Raw genomic sequence first — 18,636 nt, 5'->3', positions numbered from 1 at the left:
GTGGGGCGGGGCCGAGTGGGCGGGGCCGCAGAGATTCTCGCCGCCGCTCGTTGTCGACGGGGATCGGCGGGGGCGGTGTGTGGTGGTTCGGTCGGAACGTCCCTTTACGGAGGATCCAGTCCCACCCCCTTGCCACGGGCGCCTCCCGCCGGGCCGGGTTGCTCCAAGCCCCCTTCAATCTGGCCTTGAGATCTTCCGGAGATGTCCGATCCGCGGCTGCGCTCGTGCAAATGGGCGCTGCTGTTCCCTGCTCTCGACATAAAAATATTTTTAGATGCTGATAGGCTGCAATAAGGTCTCTCCGGAGCCTTCTGTTCTCCAGGCTGAACTCCCCAGCTCTCCCAGCCCGTCTCCAGAGCAGAGGGGCTCCAGCCCTTGGAGCAGGTCCGTGGCCTCCACTGCACCTCCTTCGGCAACTGCAGATGTGCCTTGTTCGGACGGTTCCGGGGGCGGAGAAAGCTCTGCAAGGGGGGTCTCACCTGAGTGGGGCAGAGGGACAGAATTCTCCCCTCACCTGCTGCTCGGGCTGCTGGGCATGTGCGCACTGCCAGCCCCTGTCCAGTCTTGTTTTCCTTCTCAGAACTCTTGGTCCGTTCCCTTCCTGGTCTGTGCTGGTACCAGAGGTTGCCCCCAGCCAGATGTAGGACAAGATTTCAGGGGCCGGAGCAGCGCAGTGTCCTTGCCTCCCGGCCATCCTTACTGTGCGTGCACATGGCTGTGTTCCTGTTTCTGATGACACCGCTGGTGTGCCAATGACCTGCCGTGGCCATGGGCTCTGTCCCTACTTCACAAGGCCTCAGGACCAAAGCTTGCCAGGTGTGCTCTGAATTCTTCATTTGATGCCCTGCCTGCAACTTTGCTCATTTCGTTCATTTCACTTTGTTCACTCAAGCTGTGAGAGCAATCTCTCCAGGTATCTATGGCTAATTTATTTAACTTAGCTATCTTTGTGTGGTTCAGCCATGGGCTTATATTGGTAGTAACAGCAAGCAGTTATTTTAGGGAGAATGAGATATTTGCAACTCTAACATGTACCTTTGTAAGTCTAAGTGGAAGGAAAGAGAAGAGAGAAAAAAAAAAAGAAAAAAGAAAGGAGGATGAGAAAATCATTAAAACCATTCACAAGAAGATCACGTTTCTCCCAGTGAAGGATACAGACACGGACACTGGGCGCCCCTTGAGTTCCTGTGAGGGGGTGCTCAGGATTCAGAGAAACACAGACAGGTGGGTCACCCTCAACCCTGCACCCTCAGTCTAATGGTCAACTACTCCAGTGGTCTCACTAACAGAGATAACTACACCTGTCTCATGAACTGTTTGGCCTATTTGCTGCCTAGCCTGGCTTGATATTTACTAGTGATCGTGGACTGACATGATCTCACTCAATCCAGTTGTGGGCGCTTAAATCCCCATGCATACCTATGCCCAGAGCACAGTGCTGTGCAGCCAAAAAAAGAAAAAAGGAGGTAGAAGTGTTAGAAGACAAGAAAGACTGTGATGACCAGGCCCAAGGGATGGATACACATTCATACAGATTAGCAGCATTCTACATGCAACCAGACCCTTCTGTTCCCCTTGCCTCCATTTTCTCGTGCGTGTTCATTCCCATACCACCTAGACCCATCCCTTTCCCCACCTTCTTTTCCCCTTCTAAACATCCTGTTGTGAGTCTTGTCCCCAGGTGCTCCTGCCCTGGACACATGGTGTTTTCCATGCATGCAGGCAGTACTCAGTTTGTAGAGTCCCTCTGCAACCTCTCCTGCTGACCCATCATGGTGGGTGCCGCCTCTGGGCCCGTTGCACTGGTGCCTCCCCTGCAACAGATGTAGAAGGAGCTGGGACAGGGCCTTTATTTCTCTTACTGGGTAATTTGTGTTCCCCAGCTTGTGGTTGTCTCTCCACTCCTTCCCCTTTGTGCAGTTGAGCCTTTTATGGGTTGGCTGCACTTCCGTGATGGTTCTTGGATTTGCCAGACCAGGGGATTATTTGTGTCCTCCTGCATTGTTCCTTTGTGCTCCTTTGTGTGCATGGAGGTGAGCTTTTTCCCGCATAACCTCACTCTTGTACTGGGCCACTTCTGTAACACTTTTTGGTCCTACACACTCTGTTATTCAACACGTCTATTTGAGAAAACAGACTCTCAAATCCACTTAGAGGAGAAGATCTTTACTTAACCTCACAGCCCACAACTTATGGGCATTTCCTCTTATCTTCACATATAATTATATCAAGGTTAAAAATAGGGTAGTCTACCACACCAATATAGCTGCCAATGCCAGTGTCTGATTAACCTTCTCACCCTTTCTGCTTTAGCTCCTAAAATAGCAGCGATTTGCTAAATTATCTTGCATCTCCTTTCCATTCTAAGAAGAGTGTTTGTATCATTGAAACTTTCTGGTTTGTGGATCAGCCTCTAAGAAGATTAACGTTTATAATTGGCTTGTGCAAGGTTAGATCCCTCACGTAACTGACATTGGTGTTGAGCATGGACAGGAGCAAACGGGCAGTGCTGTGAGAGCCACAGGAGGAAGAGGATCATTCCTGTAGCATCATCCTTCTGACCACAGATACACATGGGAAACAACAGCAGCTCCACCGTGGACGATCTGCAAGCTGTCGAGATCCACCACTGGTACAAAAAATTCATGACAGAATGTCCTTCTGGACAGCTGACGGAGCATGAATTTAAGCAGTTCTTTGGACTTCGAGGGCTGGATCCAGAGGCCAATAAGTACATTGAGCAGATGTTCCGCACGTTCGATATGAACAAGGTGAGTTCTCCGCAAGGAATTAACTGTCTCGTGCTGCTTAGAAGTGATCCAACTCCTGCAAACACCGGTGGGGAAAGCTGCCAAGGGATGCTTATGTAAAGTAGCTAAATGTAAGGAACAAATGAATGTGTACAGGTAATAACACAGATGACATAAACGTAAGTACACCTGATTATCTAACTACCTTGTGCAAGTTCATATTTGAATTTTGAAAATTCCTTACTGCCAGTTATTTGACTTGGCCTTGTTTAACTAGCAAAATGCTAATTTCATTATTCTTCTTACGTTCTTACATGTTCTTATTATTCAAAAATATAGCTGTATGAGATCATGGAGACCACAGGAATCAGACACAGTAGAAATCATTATAGCATTCACAGAGGAATAATTTCCAGGTATTTGGCAGCTGCAATTAACACTGCATGGGCAGACAAAGTCTGAGGCTTTCCTTGGCAGGTGCAGCATGAAGCTGGAGTGAGGGGGTGGGCAGTGCTCCTCACTGTGACGGGTGACTGCTGGTAGAAAACAGTAGCCCACATAATTCCTTTAAGTGTGCCATGGCCCTTACTTTTGCCTGCTTTTTATTCATACGTATTACAGCCTGTGCTTGCAGGCCTGTATTCTTAATGACAAAGGAATCTGGATTTATACCATCCTGGGAAAATTCAGCTTTACTCTCTGCTCCAAGGATCTGAAATGGAGTCAAGGAGGATTCAGTCACAGAGGCATGACAACCAGGTGGAAAATCACGGAGTTAGTCTTGAAGAAGGAAAGCCTAGGGACCAACAAAGAATGTTATTTTGGACATGTCAGACAGCATAAGGAGTTAAGGAATGCTTAGGAATATTATAAAATTCTTAAGCAGAACAGCAGACAGGCTCCATTAGGGTAGCTGAGGTCTTTTGGTGGATGTAATGACTGTAGATAACTGTAGACCTCAAAGAATATCTTTTCTCATCCCAAAGTCCTCTGTGCCCAGGATGATAATAGTGATGAGAAGCAGTTTCATAACGTAAAGCAAAACCTTTCAGCTGTTGCACAAGTCTTTCTTTTACTTCACCTCTCTCCCTTCTTGGGATATTAAAGGAATTTAAAATTTATTCAATGATGTAGTGCATTCCAGAGTTCTCCTGTGAGCCCTGTGTTATGCAGTAAACAATGTTATAGGAAGGTTCTCAAATTCAAATTTAGTCAGAAAATCTATAATCTAAATAAAGTGATAGTGATCTCAGGAGGAATTGTGGCAACTAGTGGCAATGCACCTAGTTAGTCTTAGTCTGTTAACAGTTAGTCACTTAATCTAAGATCCTTCTATGAACAAGGGCAAGGAACAAGAGACCCAGAGGAAAATCCACCCTGTCATAATACAGACATGATGGATGGAATCATCTGCCCTCTGGATCTTCAGATTTTGAAAACTTTGATGATGATGAAGAGGATAAATTTTCAATATTCTTCTTTTATAAATTGCAGTTGTAGCATTATAAAATGGTTTGTTTTGGAAGGGACCTTAAGGGTCATCTCATTCTACCACCTCCCATGGGCAGGGACACCCGCCATTATCCCAGGTTGCTCCAAGCCCTGTCCAACGTGGCTTTGGACACTTCATGGGCCAGGGCCTCACCCCCCCCTGAGTAAAAACTCCTTCCCAGCCCCTCATCCCAATCTCCCCTCCTCTAGATTTAATCCATTCCTCCTTGTCCTGTCATGGCCTGCCCATGCAAAAAGCCGCTCTCGCTCTCCCCCACTATTATAACCTGCTTCAATGCAAGGGGCACTGAGGTTTCCCTGGAGCCCTCTCCAGGCTGAAGAATGAATGTGAACAGCACAGCAGATGGACAGACAGAGCAGGGACTCTGCAAGCCTGCGGGTGCACTGAGCAGGGCTGAACACACGGGTAATGGTGAACACAGAAACTTTACTTCAACACCTCAGTCACGTCAGCATCGCTGTGGCTGCAGCGCAGCAGCGTGGGCAGGACAGAGAAGCCTCTGGCCCCGAGGCTGCCTTGGAGCTGCCGTGATCCACTGTAGCCCTGGATCCTGCTCATCCTGCTGCTGCTCAGGCTTTTTTGTCCTTCTAAAACTGCAGGAACTCCTGCACCAGATTCCAGAATTGCACCAGGATCTGGTGTGGGAATGCCATGGGCAGTGACGTGCCCGAGGATGTCACTGCTGGTTTCTCGTTGTACTCAGGGGCCAAGTTGATCTCTTCCTCTGGTTCCTCTGGTTCCTCAGGCTCCTCCTCGGGGGCCGAGGTGACAGGTGGCTCCGGTGCTGGACCAGCTCTTTCTGCTGGGCTCAGGCCCGTCTGGAGCAGGATCCAGTTGTAGAAGTGCTGAGTGGAGGTGTAGATCCCGGGGTGCCTGGCTCTGTCACAGCCTCTTCCCCAGCTGTTCAATCCCACCAGCCAGTAGTAGTCAGCTGCATTGTCCTTGCAGACGAGGGGACCCCCGCTGTCCCCCTGTGCCGGGAGAGATGGTTCAGGGACTGTGGGGGGCTGCTGTGGGGAGGAGAGGGGCGGACAGGGGACAGGCTGGGCTGTGTGTGGGGGATGAGGGGGTCCCTGCGCTGCCGGGGCCTGAGGGACTCATCACACGCTCCTACCTGGCAGGTGTCGATGCCGCCCTGTGGGTACCCAGCACACAGGTTGCGGGGGTGGATGGCCCCCGCGTACCACCGGCTGCTGTTGCAGAGCTCAGTGTCCATGAGGTGAACCTTGGCCTCCTGCAGCACCATGGCTGTTCCCTGAGCTGTGGGCACAGAGGGGAATGACCCCCAGCAGCTCGGTACCCATCCCTTCCCCTGCCTGGGGTGAGCCCCCTTCCCAGGCCTGGTTCTGCCCCTTCCCCACGGGTGACATTGTCCAACTGTGTCCCTGCCCCTTCCCCAGGGGTGACATTGTCCAGCTGTGTCCCTGCCCCCTCCCCATGGGTGACATTGTCCAGCTGTGTCCCTGCCCCTTCCCCACGGGTGATGTTGTCCAGCTGTGTCCCTGCCCCTTCCCCACAGGTGATGTTGTCCAGCTGTGTCCCTGCCCCTTCCCCACGGAACGACATTGTCCAGCTGTGTCCCTGCCCCTTCCCCACGGGTGACATTGTCCAGCTGTGTCCCTGCCCCTTCCCCACAGGTGATGTTGTCCAGCTGTGTCCCTGCTGTTGGCCTGGGGAAGGGGCCAAACCCCCGAGGTTTCCCAGGGCCAGCAGGAATTGTTTGGGTGAGCAGGGACCTTACAGCTCATCCCGTTCCATGCTTGTCTTGGTGGAGGCTCCTTCCCCCAGCCCGGGCTGCTCCGAGCCCGGCCCCGCTGGCGCCGTGCGGCCGGACCCTGTGTGTGCCCTGTCTGTGTCCAGCCCGTGTCCCTGTGTGTGCCCAGTCCGTGTCTGTGCCCAGCCTGTCCCTGTGTGTGTCCAGCCCGTGTCCCTGTCTGTGTCCAGCCCGTGTCCCTGTGTGTGCCCAGCCCGTGTCCCTGTGTGTGCCCAGTCCGTGTCTGTGCCCAGCCTGTGTCTGTGCCCAGCCTGTGTCTGTGCCCAACCCATGTCCCTGTGTGTGCCCAGCCCGTGTCCCTGTGTGTGCCCAGTCCGTGTCTGTGCCCAGCCTGTCCCTGTCTGTGCCCAGCCCGTGTCCCAGGGTGCCCAGCTCGCCCTGGGAGCACACATCCTGTTGGGAACTCACCTCTGGCAAAGTTCCAGCCGGCGATGTAGCAGGATTTCAGCTCCGAGACCCTGAGTGAGGGGTCAGGCACACAGGCCAGCTGGATGTAGTTGCTGCACTCCACAGGCTGGTCCAGCTCCACCAGGGCAATGTCGTTCCTGGCCGTGGCAACCACGTAGTGCTGGTGCACCAGGAGCCTCTGGATGCGTCTCACCACAGCCCCAGGGCCCGGCTGAGTCAGATCTGTGGCCCCGATCACCACGTCCCACGTGGAGATGCCCCTGGGGAGCAGATGGACAGAGGGGTGACAGGGAGCAGAGCCACGGGCTGCAGCAGCCCAGCATTTCCCGGCCTTCTGCTTGCCCAGGTGGGCAGGGCAGCGGCCCGTGGTGCTGTGAGCTGGGCGCCTGCCCGTGCTCTGGGGACAGCTCTGTCCCTGCTGTCTCTTACCCGGCCCTGGCGAAGCAGTGTGCCACCGTGAGCACCCACTGGGAGCTGAGGAGGACACCCGTGCACATGTGCCACGTGCCGTTCTCCCAGGTGGCCTGGATGCTGACAATGCTGGGCCAGGCCCCAGAGGGGACACTGGTGTCACCCTCACGGGACGTGCCAGCAGCAGAAGTCATGGAACTGTGGTCAGAGGCCATGGGCCGGAGCCTGCAGGTTCTTCTGTAACAAAAAGCCATTGCTGTTCGGCTTGGTGGCTGCTCCTACTCAGGCTGAACATCCTCTCTCATCCCTTCCTGCCCAGTGTTGAGTGGCAGGAAGACTCGGGACCCCCGAGGGGCACATCTGTCCCCCCGTGCTACTGCAGCCCCAGACAGGTTTTGCCAGTAGCCGGGCACTGGCCAGGAGCCAAGGCTCTTCCTGCAGCAAGTCAGGCTGGAACACTGTAGTGTGGGTGTGGGGAACATTTGGGGCCCCTACAGGGAAACTCCTAAGTGGGACCACTGACCTGCAGGTGTCCCAGGTGCCCCCCACGGGCCCGGCCAGGGCCAGCAGCACGAGCAGCCCCAGCAAAGCCATCGGCGCCAGCGCAGGTGGCAGAGCCAGCGCAGAGCTGTCACCTCCAGTGCGGCCACTGCCACAGCACCCACAGCCTTCGTGGTGCTCACAGTGCCCGGGCCAGGGCCGCTGTCACAGAGGGGCTGGTTCTGAGTGCTGGCATTGCAGGGAGGGGCAGCACAGAGTCATAGAGACGTGGAATGCTCTGGGTAGAAGGGACTTTATGACCACCCAGTGCCACCCCTGCCGTGGGCAGGGCCACCTTCCACTATTCCAGGGTGCTCCAAGGCCTGAGGCCTGTCCAGCCTGGCCTTGGGCACTGCCAGGGACCCAGGGGCAGCCACAGCTGCTCTGTGCCAGGGCCTGCCCACACCCACAGCCAGAAATTCCCTCCTAACACCTAATCTAAATCTACCCACCTTCAGCTTAAAGCCATTTTTCTTGTGTCCTATCACTACAGGCTCTTGTCCAAAGTACCCCTCCAGCCTTTTTCTAAGCCCCTTTTAAGTACTGGAAGAGGCACCAACGTCTCCCTGGAACCTTCTGTTCTCCAGGCTGACCAGCCATGACTCTCTCAGCCTGTCAACCCTTCTTCCCACCCTGAATGAATATTTTAAATGTGATGATCCTTACTCTAAAACAGCAGTGCTCTGCTAGTTTGCCTACATTCACCTTTTACAAATGTTTCTTTGCACCCATTTCAGAAAGGCATCTGACTTTGATTACATACCTTAAAACTTGAAAGTTTCATTTTTTTTGCTCTGTTATTTCTTGAAGAATTATTGTTATCCAGAATCTTTGACCTAGATATGTGTAGATATGTTTTTATTTGTAGTTTGTTTTTAACAGCTTCACATTTTAGTCAGCTTTAAATCTAGGGCCGATGAACTGTTACTAACTGGCATTTTTCTTGCAGAAGAAACAAGAGCCTTTTGACTTTCTTTGTAGAGTCAAGAAATGAAATACTAAAAACCTAAATACTGAACATTTTTTTCAGTGATCAAATCATGCTCTGTGTATTTTACAAAATATCCCCAGTCACATTATTTTCCACAGAATGGAGAAAAGATCTGTGGCTTTGTGGAATAGCAGTTTCCCACAAAGGCAGAATAGACTCGTACAGAAAACCTGCAGCCCATGGGCTGGGCTCAATATTCTCTCCCAGCAGGCCAAAGGCAGTCAGCTTTGGTGTACAGAGGGGTCTTTGTTCATGCTGACAACCAGGTTCCTTCACTGCAGGTGGTGAGCAGAGGGGAGTCTCTATGTACTAGATCATAACTTTAGCAACCCAGGTATTTAGGAGCTAGAGAAATAACATGTGTTTGTGCACTAAAGATTTTTCCTAAGTCAAAGTCTCTGTGCCACTTGTTGGCCTTTCTCTTTCAGCTGTGAATCTAAAGAGCAATAAGGTGAAACAACTCCAGTGCATTAAGTCCCTCTGTTTACTCCTGTCACAATTTGGGTTTTTTTTTCTGGCAGGATGGATATATTGATTTCATGGAATACGTGGCTGCCCTCAGCCTCGTTCTCCGAGGGAAGATGGAGCAGAAATTGCGGTGGTATTTCAAGCTCTATGATGTAGATGGCAACGGCTGCATTGATCGACATGAACTGCTCAACATCATCAAGGTGAATCTCCAGGAGTCTATGCTCTTGCCTCTTTCCTTAAAGACAAATCACACAAGTAAGACCTTTGCTGTTGCCCCTGTGGATGATCATGGATGAGACCTTTAATTGCATTCCTTCTCTGAGCAGAATTCCCCATCACCGTACAATGCAATAAGCAGACTTAGACTCTTTATCACCACAGCTTATGTTACAACATAGCTAACCATAAAATTATTTTAACTGCCTGTTAATTGCACTTTCCAAAGTTTCAGACCCTGTGACTGTCTGTTGCTATCTCTGCAATGTGTGCTTCATCTTGAGGGTCCTTTTCCCCATGAGAAGTTGAAGAGGCTACTCCCAGTTTGCTTTTTAGAATCAGTTCTGAAATATCAACATAATAAAACATTTCTGACTCTGGCGAATAGCCTGAAGAAAAAGGATTGAGAATTGAAAGGATTGTATGCAAATAGCTATTGTGGATGAGGTTGGTATTATGGGCAGAAAGATCTTTATATATATCTCAGAATTAATCGTGCTGCAAATTCAGATTATTTTACAGATAATGGGAAATTACCAAGGTAATTGCAGGAAAGATTCAATGACCTTCAATAAATAGCATTTCTGAATATGAAATGTCATAAAATTGATTTGATAAAGCACTAATAGCATGTTAATAATGCACTCTCATCTGTATAAGAATTTTAGAGCTGGGTATCAAAGAGACCTGACCAATACCTGTAGTAATGTACAGCTTCCTACTAGTAGCTTTAAATAGAAATACTCAGACATTACAGTGAAACAACAGATAGCAATAGTTAACACAGAGTTCTTGAGAAAAAAATTCTGGGGGCAACAACTGGTGGCAAGAAATTTATTGTCCTTTGTCTTTTTTGGGTGTAGTTCAGTGTCTTTTTTGGTAACCTTAGGAAATTGCTGAGATAATTTACTTAAATTTAATTTAAGTAAAATAGCATTTGAAAAAGAATTAATAAAATGACCAAATATCAAAGGGTAAAAACTAGAAAATAAATAGTCTTAGAATCAGTATAAGGGCTCTGAAATCACATATTTCATGGATATCCTTAAACAAAGGAAATAATTAGCACTGAAAGAAAAGACAACCCTGCACTATGTAGTTATGAATAAGAAGAATTGTAGCAAACACAAGTGGATAAAGCTTAAAGTTTCTCAAGATGAAAATGAATTTCCAATGACCTTTAGGGAGAAGCCAGACACACAGGAAGAAGTATATAAATGGAAATTGTGAAGTAAGAATAGAAATAAATTACCGCAGCATATAACAAAGGAATTTCATAATGTCAATTGTGGAAAGTGTTTGACAGTGTTTCTGAGGCGTGGTGTATCATAGGGTCACAAAGTGGGACAAAGTGGATCAATTAGGTGGATTCTGATTCTGCCATTTCTGCATCACCTAAACTGTACCTAAGCAGAATTAGGCCAATCCTCTGAGTTTTGCTGCTCATTCCGTGCTCCAGAGCCACGCTCCCTTTTTGGCACCCTTCAGTGCCATCCATAAGGGCTGATGATTTGTTTTTCTGTGGTACTGGTTCATTTGTATGGGGAAGGTACCAGGCATGACTGTCTTGTTTTGAATCAATGCTGACATGTGGAATCAGTCTGGGAGTCGTCAGGCAGCTGCTTACTCTTGCTCTTTTATTTCAGGCCATTCGAGCCATTAATGGTGGTGACCATGAAACGAGTGCAGAAGAGTTCACCAACCGAGTCTTCGACAGGATTGATGTGAATGGCGATGGTAAGGTTCCTGCCTTTGTCATCCAGCTTAGACAGGCTTTTCTACAGAGTAACATCCCACTTTTCCTTTCTTGGTTGAACTTTAGGCCTCTTCACTTCGTATTTTATTTCTATTTGCATTCTCAGCCAGCAATGCGTTCTCCATGGACCAAAAGGATTTTTCTCCTGGCATGATACATTATCAGTATGACAGGATTTGTTTCCTGTACTGCTCTAAGCTTTGTTCTGTCCACATGAGTTTCGTAGTGGGGTTTTGGAGTGGTGTTTTGTTTTCCTTTTTGTATGTTGCTGTGTAGCTGATGCCAGTTAGAAGTGGGAAATATTATCAAATGGCCCCAGCTGCTCCTAAGTACTTCAGTATGAAAAGGAAGAACTGCAATTTAATGTTGAAGTTCAGAGTTTTTTCACTGGGTCTGCTGCAGGCAGTATGGCAAGAACATGAAGTGCTCAGTCAAAGGCTGGTCAAGTGTCACTGTGGTCCCTGCATGTCCCCGAGAGGTATCTCTTTCCTTGCTACTTCAGGTGCTCATTACTTCCTGACAGGCTCTTTTGTTATTCCAGAATAACTCTGCTGAGCTGATTCCCTGTATGAGGGCTTTTTGGCCTAGGACATAAAAATTTGTTTCTGTCTGTCACAGCCTCCTCCTGTCAGTTCCTTTATCCTTGAAAACCAGCAAGTACAGGGCAGGTTAGTATTATGACAGGTTGAGCCAAAAAGAATGCCATGATCCCACTCCTTAGGTACCCACTTCTATTGTTCTTTCTTATGTAGCTCTTCCCTTGTATGGGGAAAAAAAAGGAAGCAGGTGTTGTCTGGATACTGGGGATGTTTCATAAAAGCTTAAGAAGACTCTCTGAGGCCTTTGAACATTGGTTCTAAGTATATAGTAAGTGGTCTCTAAAGTTAGATTACTGTACTCATTTTCCTGTCAGATGTGGATTCTGATGCCCTTTATTTTTGTCTGACACAGGTGAACTTTCTCTGGATGAATTTGTGGAGGGAGCAAGGAAAGATGAGGAGTTCATGGAGGTTATGATGAAAAGTTTGGACCTGTCACACATTGTGGCCATGATAAACAACCGTCGGCATAGTGTATAAATCAAGCTGGGAGAAAATGCTGTGCCAATAGACAGGTGGGTGTCACAAGGAAGGAGAGACAGCATTTTTCAAAACAAAATTTCCATAAACATGAATATGGAAGTAGGAACAGAAAGACACTGCTGTATTTGTGTATCTGAGTGCATGTTCCTATACAAATACTGAAGCTTAGCCACATAAATGCAAGGCAGCTTCAGAAGAACTGAATCTGGGTGGCAGTATTTGACTTGTCTTTCTAAAATTTAAAGGCCAAGTTTCAGGACACAAATTTCCTTTTTATTCTGTGTCCCAGATTATCAGTTTGAAACGGACTAAAAGTAACAGCAAGTTTGTGAAGAGCGCTAGCAGACCTGGGTGGTGGAGTGTGGAGGACATATTATGACATAGAAAAGAAGAATCTCAAACTGTTATTAGAGTAGAGAACGAACAAAAGAATGTAACTTGCACTGTTCTTGTCATGGTATTGGTTCATAAACACCAGCATGGTCCCTACCACATGTGCTTGAATTTGGTTGTCTCTACAGAAGCAGCTTTAGTCATAAGACCACAAGAACTGAAAGAAAAACTGGTCTGGCAGTGACAAATCTGTCCTCAGCTGCAGCTCTTTGAGCTTTCTGTGATCAAAGAACTCTAGCAAACAAGTCAACAGTTTGGAGCAGCTTCTGTAACCAGAGAAAATACGCTACTCAGTTTCCCAAAGCAGAAGAATTACTTGAGATATCATATCTTTTATATACTCATGGTCCGACTTATTCTCCTCTCATACAACTGAGTTGCTGGGAATGTTCAAAGCCACACTGAACAGGGCTTGGAGTAACCTGATCTAGCTCCATGGCATGGGGCTGAAGCAAGATGATCTTTGAAGTCCCTTCCAACCCAAACCATTCTGTGACTCTATAAATGAAGTTATTTGAAGATGATCCTAATATTATTGCCTCACACATCCTTCATTGGTCTTTCTTCTTGTTCTTGAGGAGACAATCTAATTGAAAGAAACAACTCACCAAGGTGACTTGTGAATTGTGCTGTTAATGTGAAGGCTGGAGTGAAGCTGACACTCTGGATCAGTGCTGCCATAAGTGATTCTGATTTTATACACGATGGGAAGAGTGATGCAGCATGGATAGAAGCTCAGCAAACTGTGTCTTGTTCGCTGTTCATTAGATAAGGTCATGATCAGAAGCTCCTTTGAATCTGGGAAGAGAACCAAAAGGAAAGAAGAATGCAGGAAATGTTCAATGGAGTGCCTATGTCACAGTTGGCGTGTTTTTCCTGTGCAGGAGGAAGAATGTGCAGACCTGTAACAAAACTTTAGATTGAACTTATTCTTGCTTATATTTAGGCTTCTGTAATGTTCATATGTGTATGGGTTTGCACGGCAAGGTCCCGGTAGCAGGGAGGCTTACAGGGATGTCTTCTTCTTTGAGAAGCTGATGGAAGCTTACCCCATGTCTGGCAAAGACAACGCCAGCCGGCTCCAGGATGCCACTGGCCAAGCCTGAGACCTTCAGCCATGGTAGTAACATGTCTGGGATAACATATTTAAGAAGGAAAAGTTGTTGGGCAGAAGCAATTGCAGCCAGAGAAGTGAGGACTGAGAATATGTGAGAGAAACAGCTCTGCAGGCACCAAAGTCAGCTAAGAAGGAGGGGGAGGAGGTGTTCCAGGTACTGGAGCTGAGATTTTCCTGCAGCCCATGATGCAGGGTGTAATGAAGCAGATTGTCCTCCTGGAGCGCATGGAGGGCTGCAGGAGGGAAGCACGAATCTACCTGCAGCCTGTGGAAGAGCCCCGTGTTGGACCAGGTCCTGGAAGGACCGAAGAGCAGCTTTCCTGGCAGGACTTGTGACCTCACTTTAAAGCAGTTCCTGAAGGACTGACCCCAGGGAAGGTACCTCACACAGGACCAGCTCGTGAAGAACCACAGCCTGTGAGAAGGACCCATATTGGAGAAATTAATGGGGAACTGATCCTGTAGGAGGGATCGCATGCTGCAGCAGCACAAGGACTCCTCTTTCTGAGGGGGAAACAGTGGCATGAAATGACTGTAACTTCTGTTCTCATCTTCTTGCACTACTGGTGGGGAGGAGGTAGAGAATGGGAAATAAAGTTAATCCTGGGAAGGAGAAAGGGATGGGGGAAAGGTGTTTTAAAGACTTTAGTTCTCATTACCCTACTCTGATTTTTTTGGTAATAAATTCAATTAATTTTTCCCTCTGATGTCTCCCTGTCCTTATCTCAGCTCATGAGCTTTTTTATATTTTATCCAGCTGAGGAGGGAAGTGATTGATAGAGAGACTCTGGGGGGCACCTGCCATCCAGCCAGGGTCCACCCACCACAATAGTATTCTAACAAAGTGTCTGGGCTTTCACTGAAGGGAAGATTTAGTAAGGGGCATTTAGTAAATACTGTCATTGCAGTGTGAAAGAGTGAGTGATCATGTTTAGAGTAGCTACCAACAGTTTTCTAGGCAGGCTCATGCTCCGGGCCCTACTGGCACAGGCATGTCTGCAATCTTAGAGCTTCTGCAAGGAATCACAACCTCATGGTTGGACAACTGTCATGTGAAAAGGGAAGATTTCCTTGACCCTTAATATTTAATTTGTCTGTCAGTGCCCCAGGAAAGCTGAGACCCTTGTGCCTGACCAGTTTGTCAGTGCCCTGTTAGAGGGACCCTTTGTTGAGCAGTCCTGATGGACTGAAGTTTGACTGACATTCAGGGAAATAGGCCAAGTGCATAAGGGAGACCCCTCAGCAGGTCTTCCCAATTTATGAACCCTCAATAGGACTTCCTATTTGAATATGCTACCTGCTTGCTGGCAACTGCTAGCATCCATGAAGGAGTCACACTTTGGAAGTTTATGGAACAGTTTATGGAACTATACTCTTTATAAATATTAATATATAAATATAAATATAAAATTGCAATATTATAAAATATTAATATATATAAAATATAAAATTGTGACAGGTTAAGGTTCAGGGATTGTTGGTGATGGTATCTGTCAGTGATAGTATTTGACTGCAAAACTTATTCAGAGCACTATCCAGACAAGCTGTAGTCCCCAATAAAAGTATTCAGCAGGCAGAGTGCATTTCTAACCCAACAGGCATTCCTATGGGGGAAAAGACAGGTTCAGCCCATTGACTGATCCCAGCAGTTATGATGGAGCCTTCACTAATTTTTTCTCCATTCTTGGCTTACTTTTATAGTATTTCTTTATATTTAGGTGAAGCTTGAATGACTCTACTCATGCATATATTTGCTACTGATTGGCATAGAATCCTCTCACTTCACTTTCAAAGATACAGTCAAAAAAATGTACAGAGTTCATTCCAAGTGAGAGGTTGTTGTAACTTGGAGGCAGGTACCTTTGGGATGCACAGCAGGCAGCCTGCGCTCCATCTGGCTGTGAAGAAGGCAGGGCTGGGAACTGTAAGCAACATCCCAGCAGGTCTGGCTGATGGTGCCACCCTGAGGGCTTCCCCTGCCTTTGGGCAGTCCCAGCTGCTGCAGCTCACTTGACAGAGACTCATTGTCTATGCTGTGCTTGGCTGCACTGGAGAGGATGAAGCCGAGGACAGCAATGGTTGCCTTCACATCCCCTGACTGCAGATGGGAAGGAGGGCGAGCTCTGTCACCTTGGGAAGGCATCTGCAGATTCATTGCTGCCCGTCTCTGGAGCATGGCTCCATCGGGGGATCATGGTAAGGACAGCAGTGCTCACCTAACTGTGCACCTGAGAACAGCTTCAGGACCTTGTCATACTGTGGGAGAGCAGAGCTTCACAGTAAACACCAGCTAACACACTGACTACCAGTGTTAACACTAACAATTCTTACCTAAATATTAATACTAGTAACACTTACTATGCGTATTATTAATCCTAGTAGAGGCTGGTAGCGTTCTTTAGGCTGAGGCTTGCATGAAGAACACAAAATTAATTAACGTTGCTGATTATGCTATTGTGTTGAAATACTTGGCCTCCACTGCGGTAGCCCCACACTTACCTCGACGGCCTCCCCCAGCAGGTCCCAAAACACCTGGATGCAGATCAGCTTAAGCTTCACTGATGTGATAAACAGAGTTCACTCTTTATAATTGTTAAAATTTTAATAAAGGATAAAAGGACAAAATAATCCAGTACTGGGATGCTTTTAGCACACAGCCAAAGAGCACAGAGGTAGCTTAAAAACATGTTCACTATATACTGTTACATTGCTGAGGTTACATGCATATTCATTAACTTACACATTATTCAAACATTCCTTTGACTTTTTGATGTTCCAGGAACTCTCTTGTTTGGTTTTAACCTCTGACTTGTCTGCAGAACGTTCTGTAAATTAGGTCTACATATTTTATTTCTTCCTGTAGTTTTATCCTGTTGCTTCACACTCCCTGATAACACCGGTAAGAGTCGATAAATGCTTCCTGGATGCTTAAGCTCTTTTTGTGTCACTATTATCTTATCACTTGGTAGGGGCAGTCTGCAGTTATAAGAAACAGAATAATTGCTTTACACCATTTTCTGAGTTAGTTACATAGAAGTATTTTAGTTTCTATTTTAACATTTTGCTAAAGCCTACCATATATTTATCATGCTACTATTCATATGAAATATACAGTGCATACATAAACTGGCATATTACACTACACAAAGCAGTTCAAAGTAAGTATAAGTTTTACCACATCCAAATACTTGTAATGCAAAAAGCTAATATATGAATGTGAAAGCCAGTATTGTTTTATCATCTATAACATCCGACGACGAGGGTGAGCAGTGGGCCCGCAGCAGGCGGAGGGCGGGCAGAGGGACGCGGGCACTTAACTTTGGCCAGGGTGCTGATCTCGGCCAGTCGGGGCAGGCCAAGTCCCCGCAGAAGCGGAAGCACTGCGGTAGAAGAGGCACCCAGAGCCCGCAGCGGGCGCTGCACGCCCTCCCCGCTCCCGAGCCCTCTTCTCACCAAATCGCCGCCGCTCCCTAGTCCGCCCTGCTGCCGCAAAGACGACCCGGAACCCCTCCCGGGCTACACTCCTCTCCGCCTCCTGCCCCGAGTGCCGATGGGGCGTTCCGGTAGGGGCTCTGCGGGGGTCTTTTCGCCGGGACCTGGGCACGAGAGAGGGCCGGAGAAGGGGACGGGGGTTTGGCGAGCGCGGCCGCCGCCGCCGCCTGCGAGCCCTTCGGGCAGCCCGAGCTCCGCCCCACGCTCCCACGGGCCTCAGCCTGACGGCTCCCAAGCCTGCCAATCACGGCCCGCCTTTCTCCGTCCGCCCTGTCCAATCACAGCCGCCCTTTCAAACCGGAAGCGGTCCCGCTCAGTCGCGGCTCGCTGCCTCAGACTGGCCCCGCTCGCCCGTACGTCTGAGGCGCCGCTCCCGCCACCGCCGCTTTGGGAGCCGGCGGAGCAGTGTCCCCGCTGCCGCTGCGTCGGCAGGCACTGTTGCGGACGGGAAGGGCGGCCGGGAGCTTCCAGTTCAGGTCCTGGTCGGGATCAGGTTCTGGTTCAGGGAAACGGGCAGGCGGCGGGGAGCGGGCGGACGCGGCCACAGCAATGGCGGCGTGTAAGTTTTCGGTGCTGTTTAGGTGGCCTGGAAAGGCCCAGGGATGGCCTTGAAGAGCCCGGCACTTCAAAGGACGAGGAGAGACTTCTGATCTTGTCTCGGTCTTGGTGTTTATTAATTGTTTATCTAAAAGATTTTCTTTCAGCCCGACAGAGGTCTGCACAGCAAGTCAGCCATGGACACACTGCGAGCCCCCGGGCGGTCACTTATCTTTATACCCGAAGTTACGTGTACAATATTTATAGTTTTTCCCCAATACCTTCTACCCTTATTAACCGGTGCACTTCTAGTAATAACCAATCCCAAAGTGCCACCATCACCACAGAAGATGGAGGCCAAGAAGAAGAAGAAGAAGAAGAACAGGACACGCCCCAATTCCTCCATCTTACTTCTTTAGACCCCCCTGTACCAAAATCCTAAACCCTGTGTTTTACACTTTAACTAACTTATCCCTTCACCATTCACCCAGTGAAATCCTTCCCAGTCCTCATACAGGCGTCATCTCCTGTGTAGGATCAAAGCCCTGCCACCAGACACTTCTGGCAACATTCCAGGACTCCCGAGCCCCCCAAGGGTGGTCTCGGCCACTCTGCACCTCCATCCTGAGGTGCTGAGATCCCACAGCGGCGGCGGGAGCAGCGCTTGAGGGGACCGCGGGGAGTCGCGGAGCCGAGCGCAGCGGGAATGGGCGGGCTGGGATTGGTGGAGCCGGCAGGCGCTGCCTCGGGTTGTGATTGGCTGGCTGTCCGCCCGTGGGGCATAAATAGCAGGCGTTGAGCCGGCAATGGCGTCAGTTCGGCGGTGAAGCTGGGAGCGACGGGAGCTGCGGATGTGCGATCCGAGGAGCGGCGCTGCGCCAGGACGGGACCCCCACGGCAGCTGATCCGGGGAGCGCCGGTGAGCACGGACGCGACGCCTGTGGCAGTATCTGGGGCCGGCCGTGTCCAGTTCTTTCTGCCGCGCCCTGCGTGGCTCGGGTAGCTGGCGGCTGGTGTAGGGTCTGGAGTGGCGCGGTGGGGGGGGGGGGGGGTTCCGCCTGCTGTCACTGGGGGCTGGGAAGTAGCCGCTTCGCGGTTTCTGGATTTAAAGAAATGTTCAGAATACGAGGAATAAAGCTTGCTTTTTGTATTTTTATTACTTTATTTTGTTTTTACTTGTAATGT

General features: G+C 48.9%; 2 protein-coding genes across 2 annotated transcripts; one reads left to right on the top strand and one right to left on the bottom strand.

The window, feature by feature from the left end:
* Positions 1-748: 748 nt before the first annotated feature.
* On the top strand, positions 749-11,962 carry LOC132073326 (guanylyl cyclase-activating protein 1-like). The gene is made up of 5 exons (XM_059472311.1): positions 749-816; positions 2,455-2,771; positions 8,909-9,058; positions 10,721-10,811; positions 11,782-11,962. Exons 2-5 carry the CDS (start codon positions 2,574-2,576, stop codon positions 11,907-11,909), a joined length of 567 nt encoding a protein of 188 aa, XP_059328294.1. The 5' UTR covers positions 749-816; positions 2,455-2,573; the 3' UTR covers positions 11,910-11,962.
* LOC132073325 (acrosin-like) lies at positions 4,483-16,934 on the bottom strand. The gene is made up of 6 exons (XM_059472310.1): positions 16,876-16,934; positions 16,163-16,398; positions 6,875-7,093; positions 6,446-6,705; positions 5,378-5,523; positions 4,483-5,234 (listed from the first exon to the last, which is right to left on the bottom strand). Exons 3-6 carry the CDS (start codon positions 7,069-7,071, stop codon positions 4,851-4,853), a joined length of 987 nt encoding a protein of 328 aa, XP_059328293.1. The 5' UTR covers positions 7,072-7,093; positions 16,163-16,398; positions 16,876-16,934; the 3' UTR covers positions 4,483-4,850.
* Between the last annotated feature and the right edge of the window lie 1,702 nt (positions 16,935-18,636).

Source organism: Ammospiza nelsoni, chromosome 5 (genome assembly GCF_027579445.1).
Source record: "Ammospiza nelsoni isolate bAmmNel1 chromosome 5, bAmmNel1.pri, whole genome shotgun sequence".
Taxonomy (NCBI): Eukaryota; Metazoa; Chordata; class Aves; order Passeriformes; family Passerellidae; genus Ammospiza; species Ammospiza nelsoni.
This window is presented reverse-complemented; position numbering and strand designations above follow the sequence as displayed.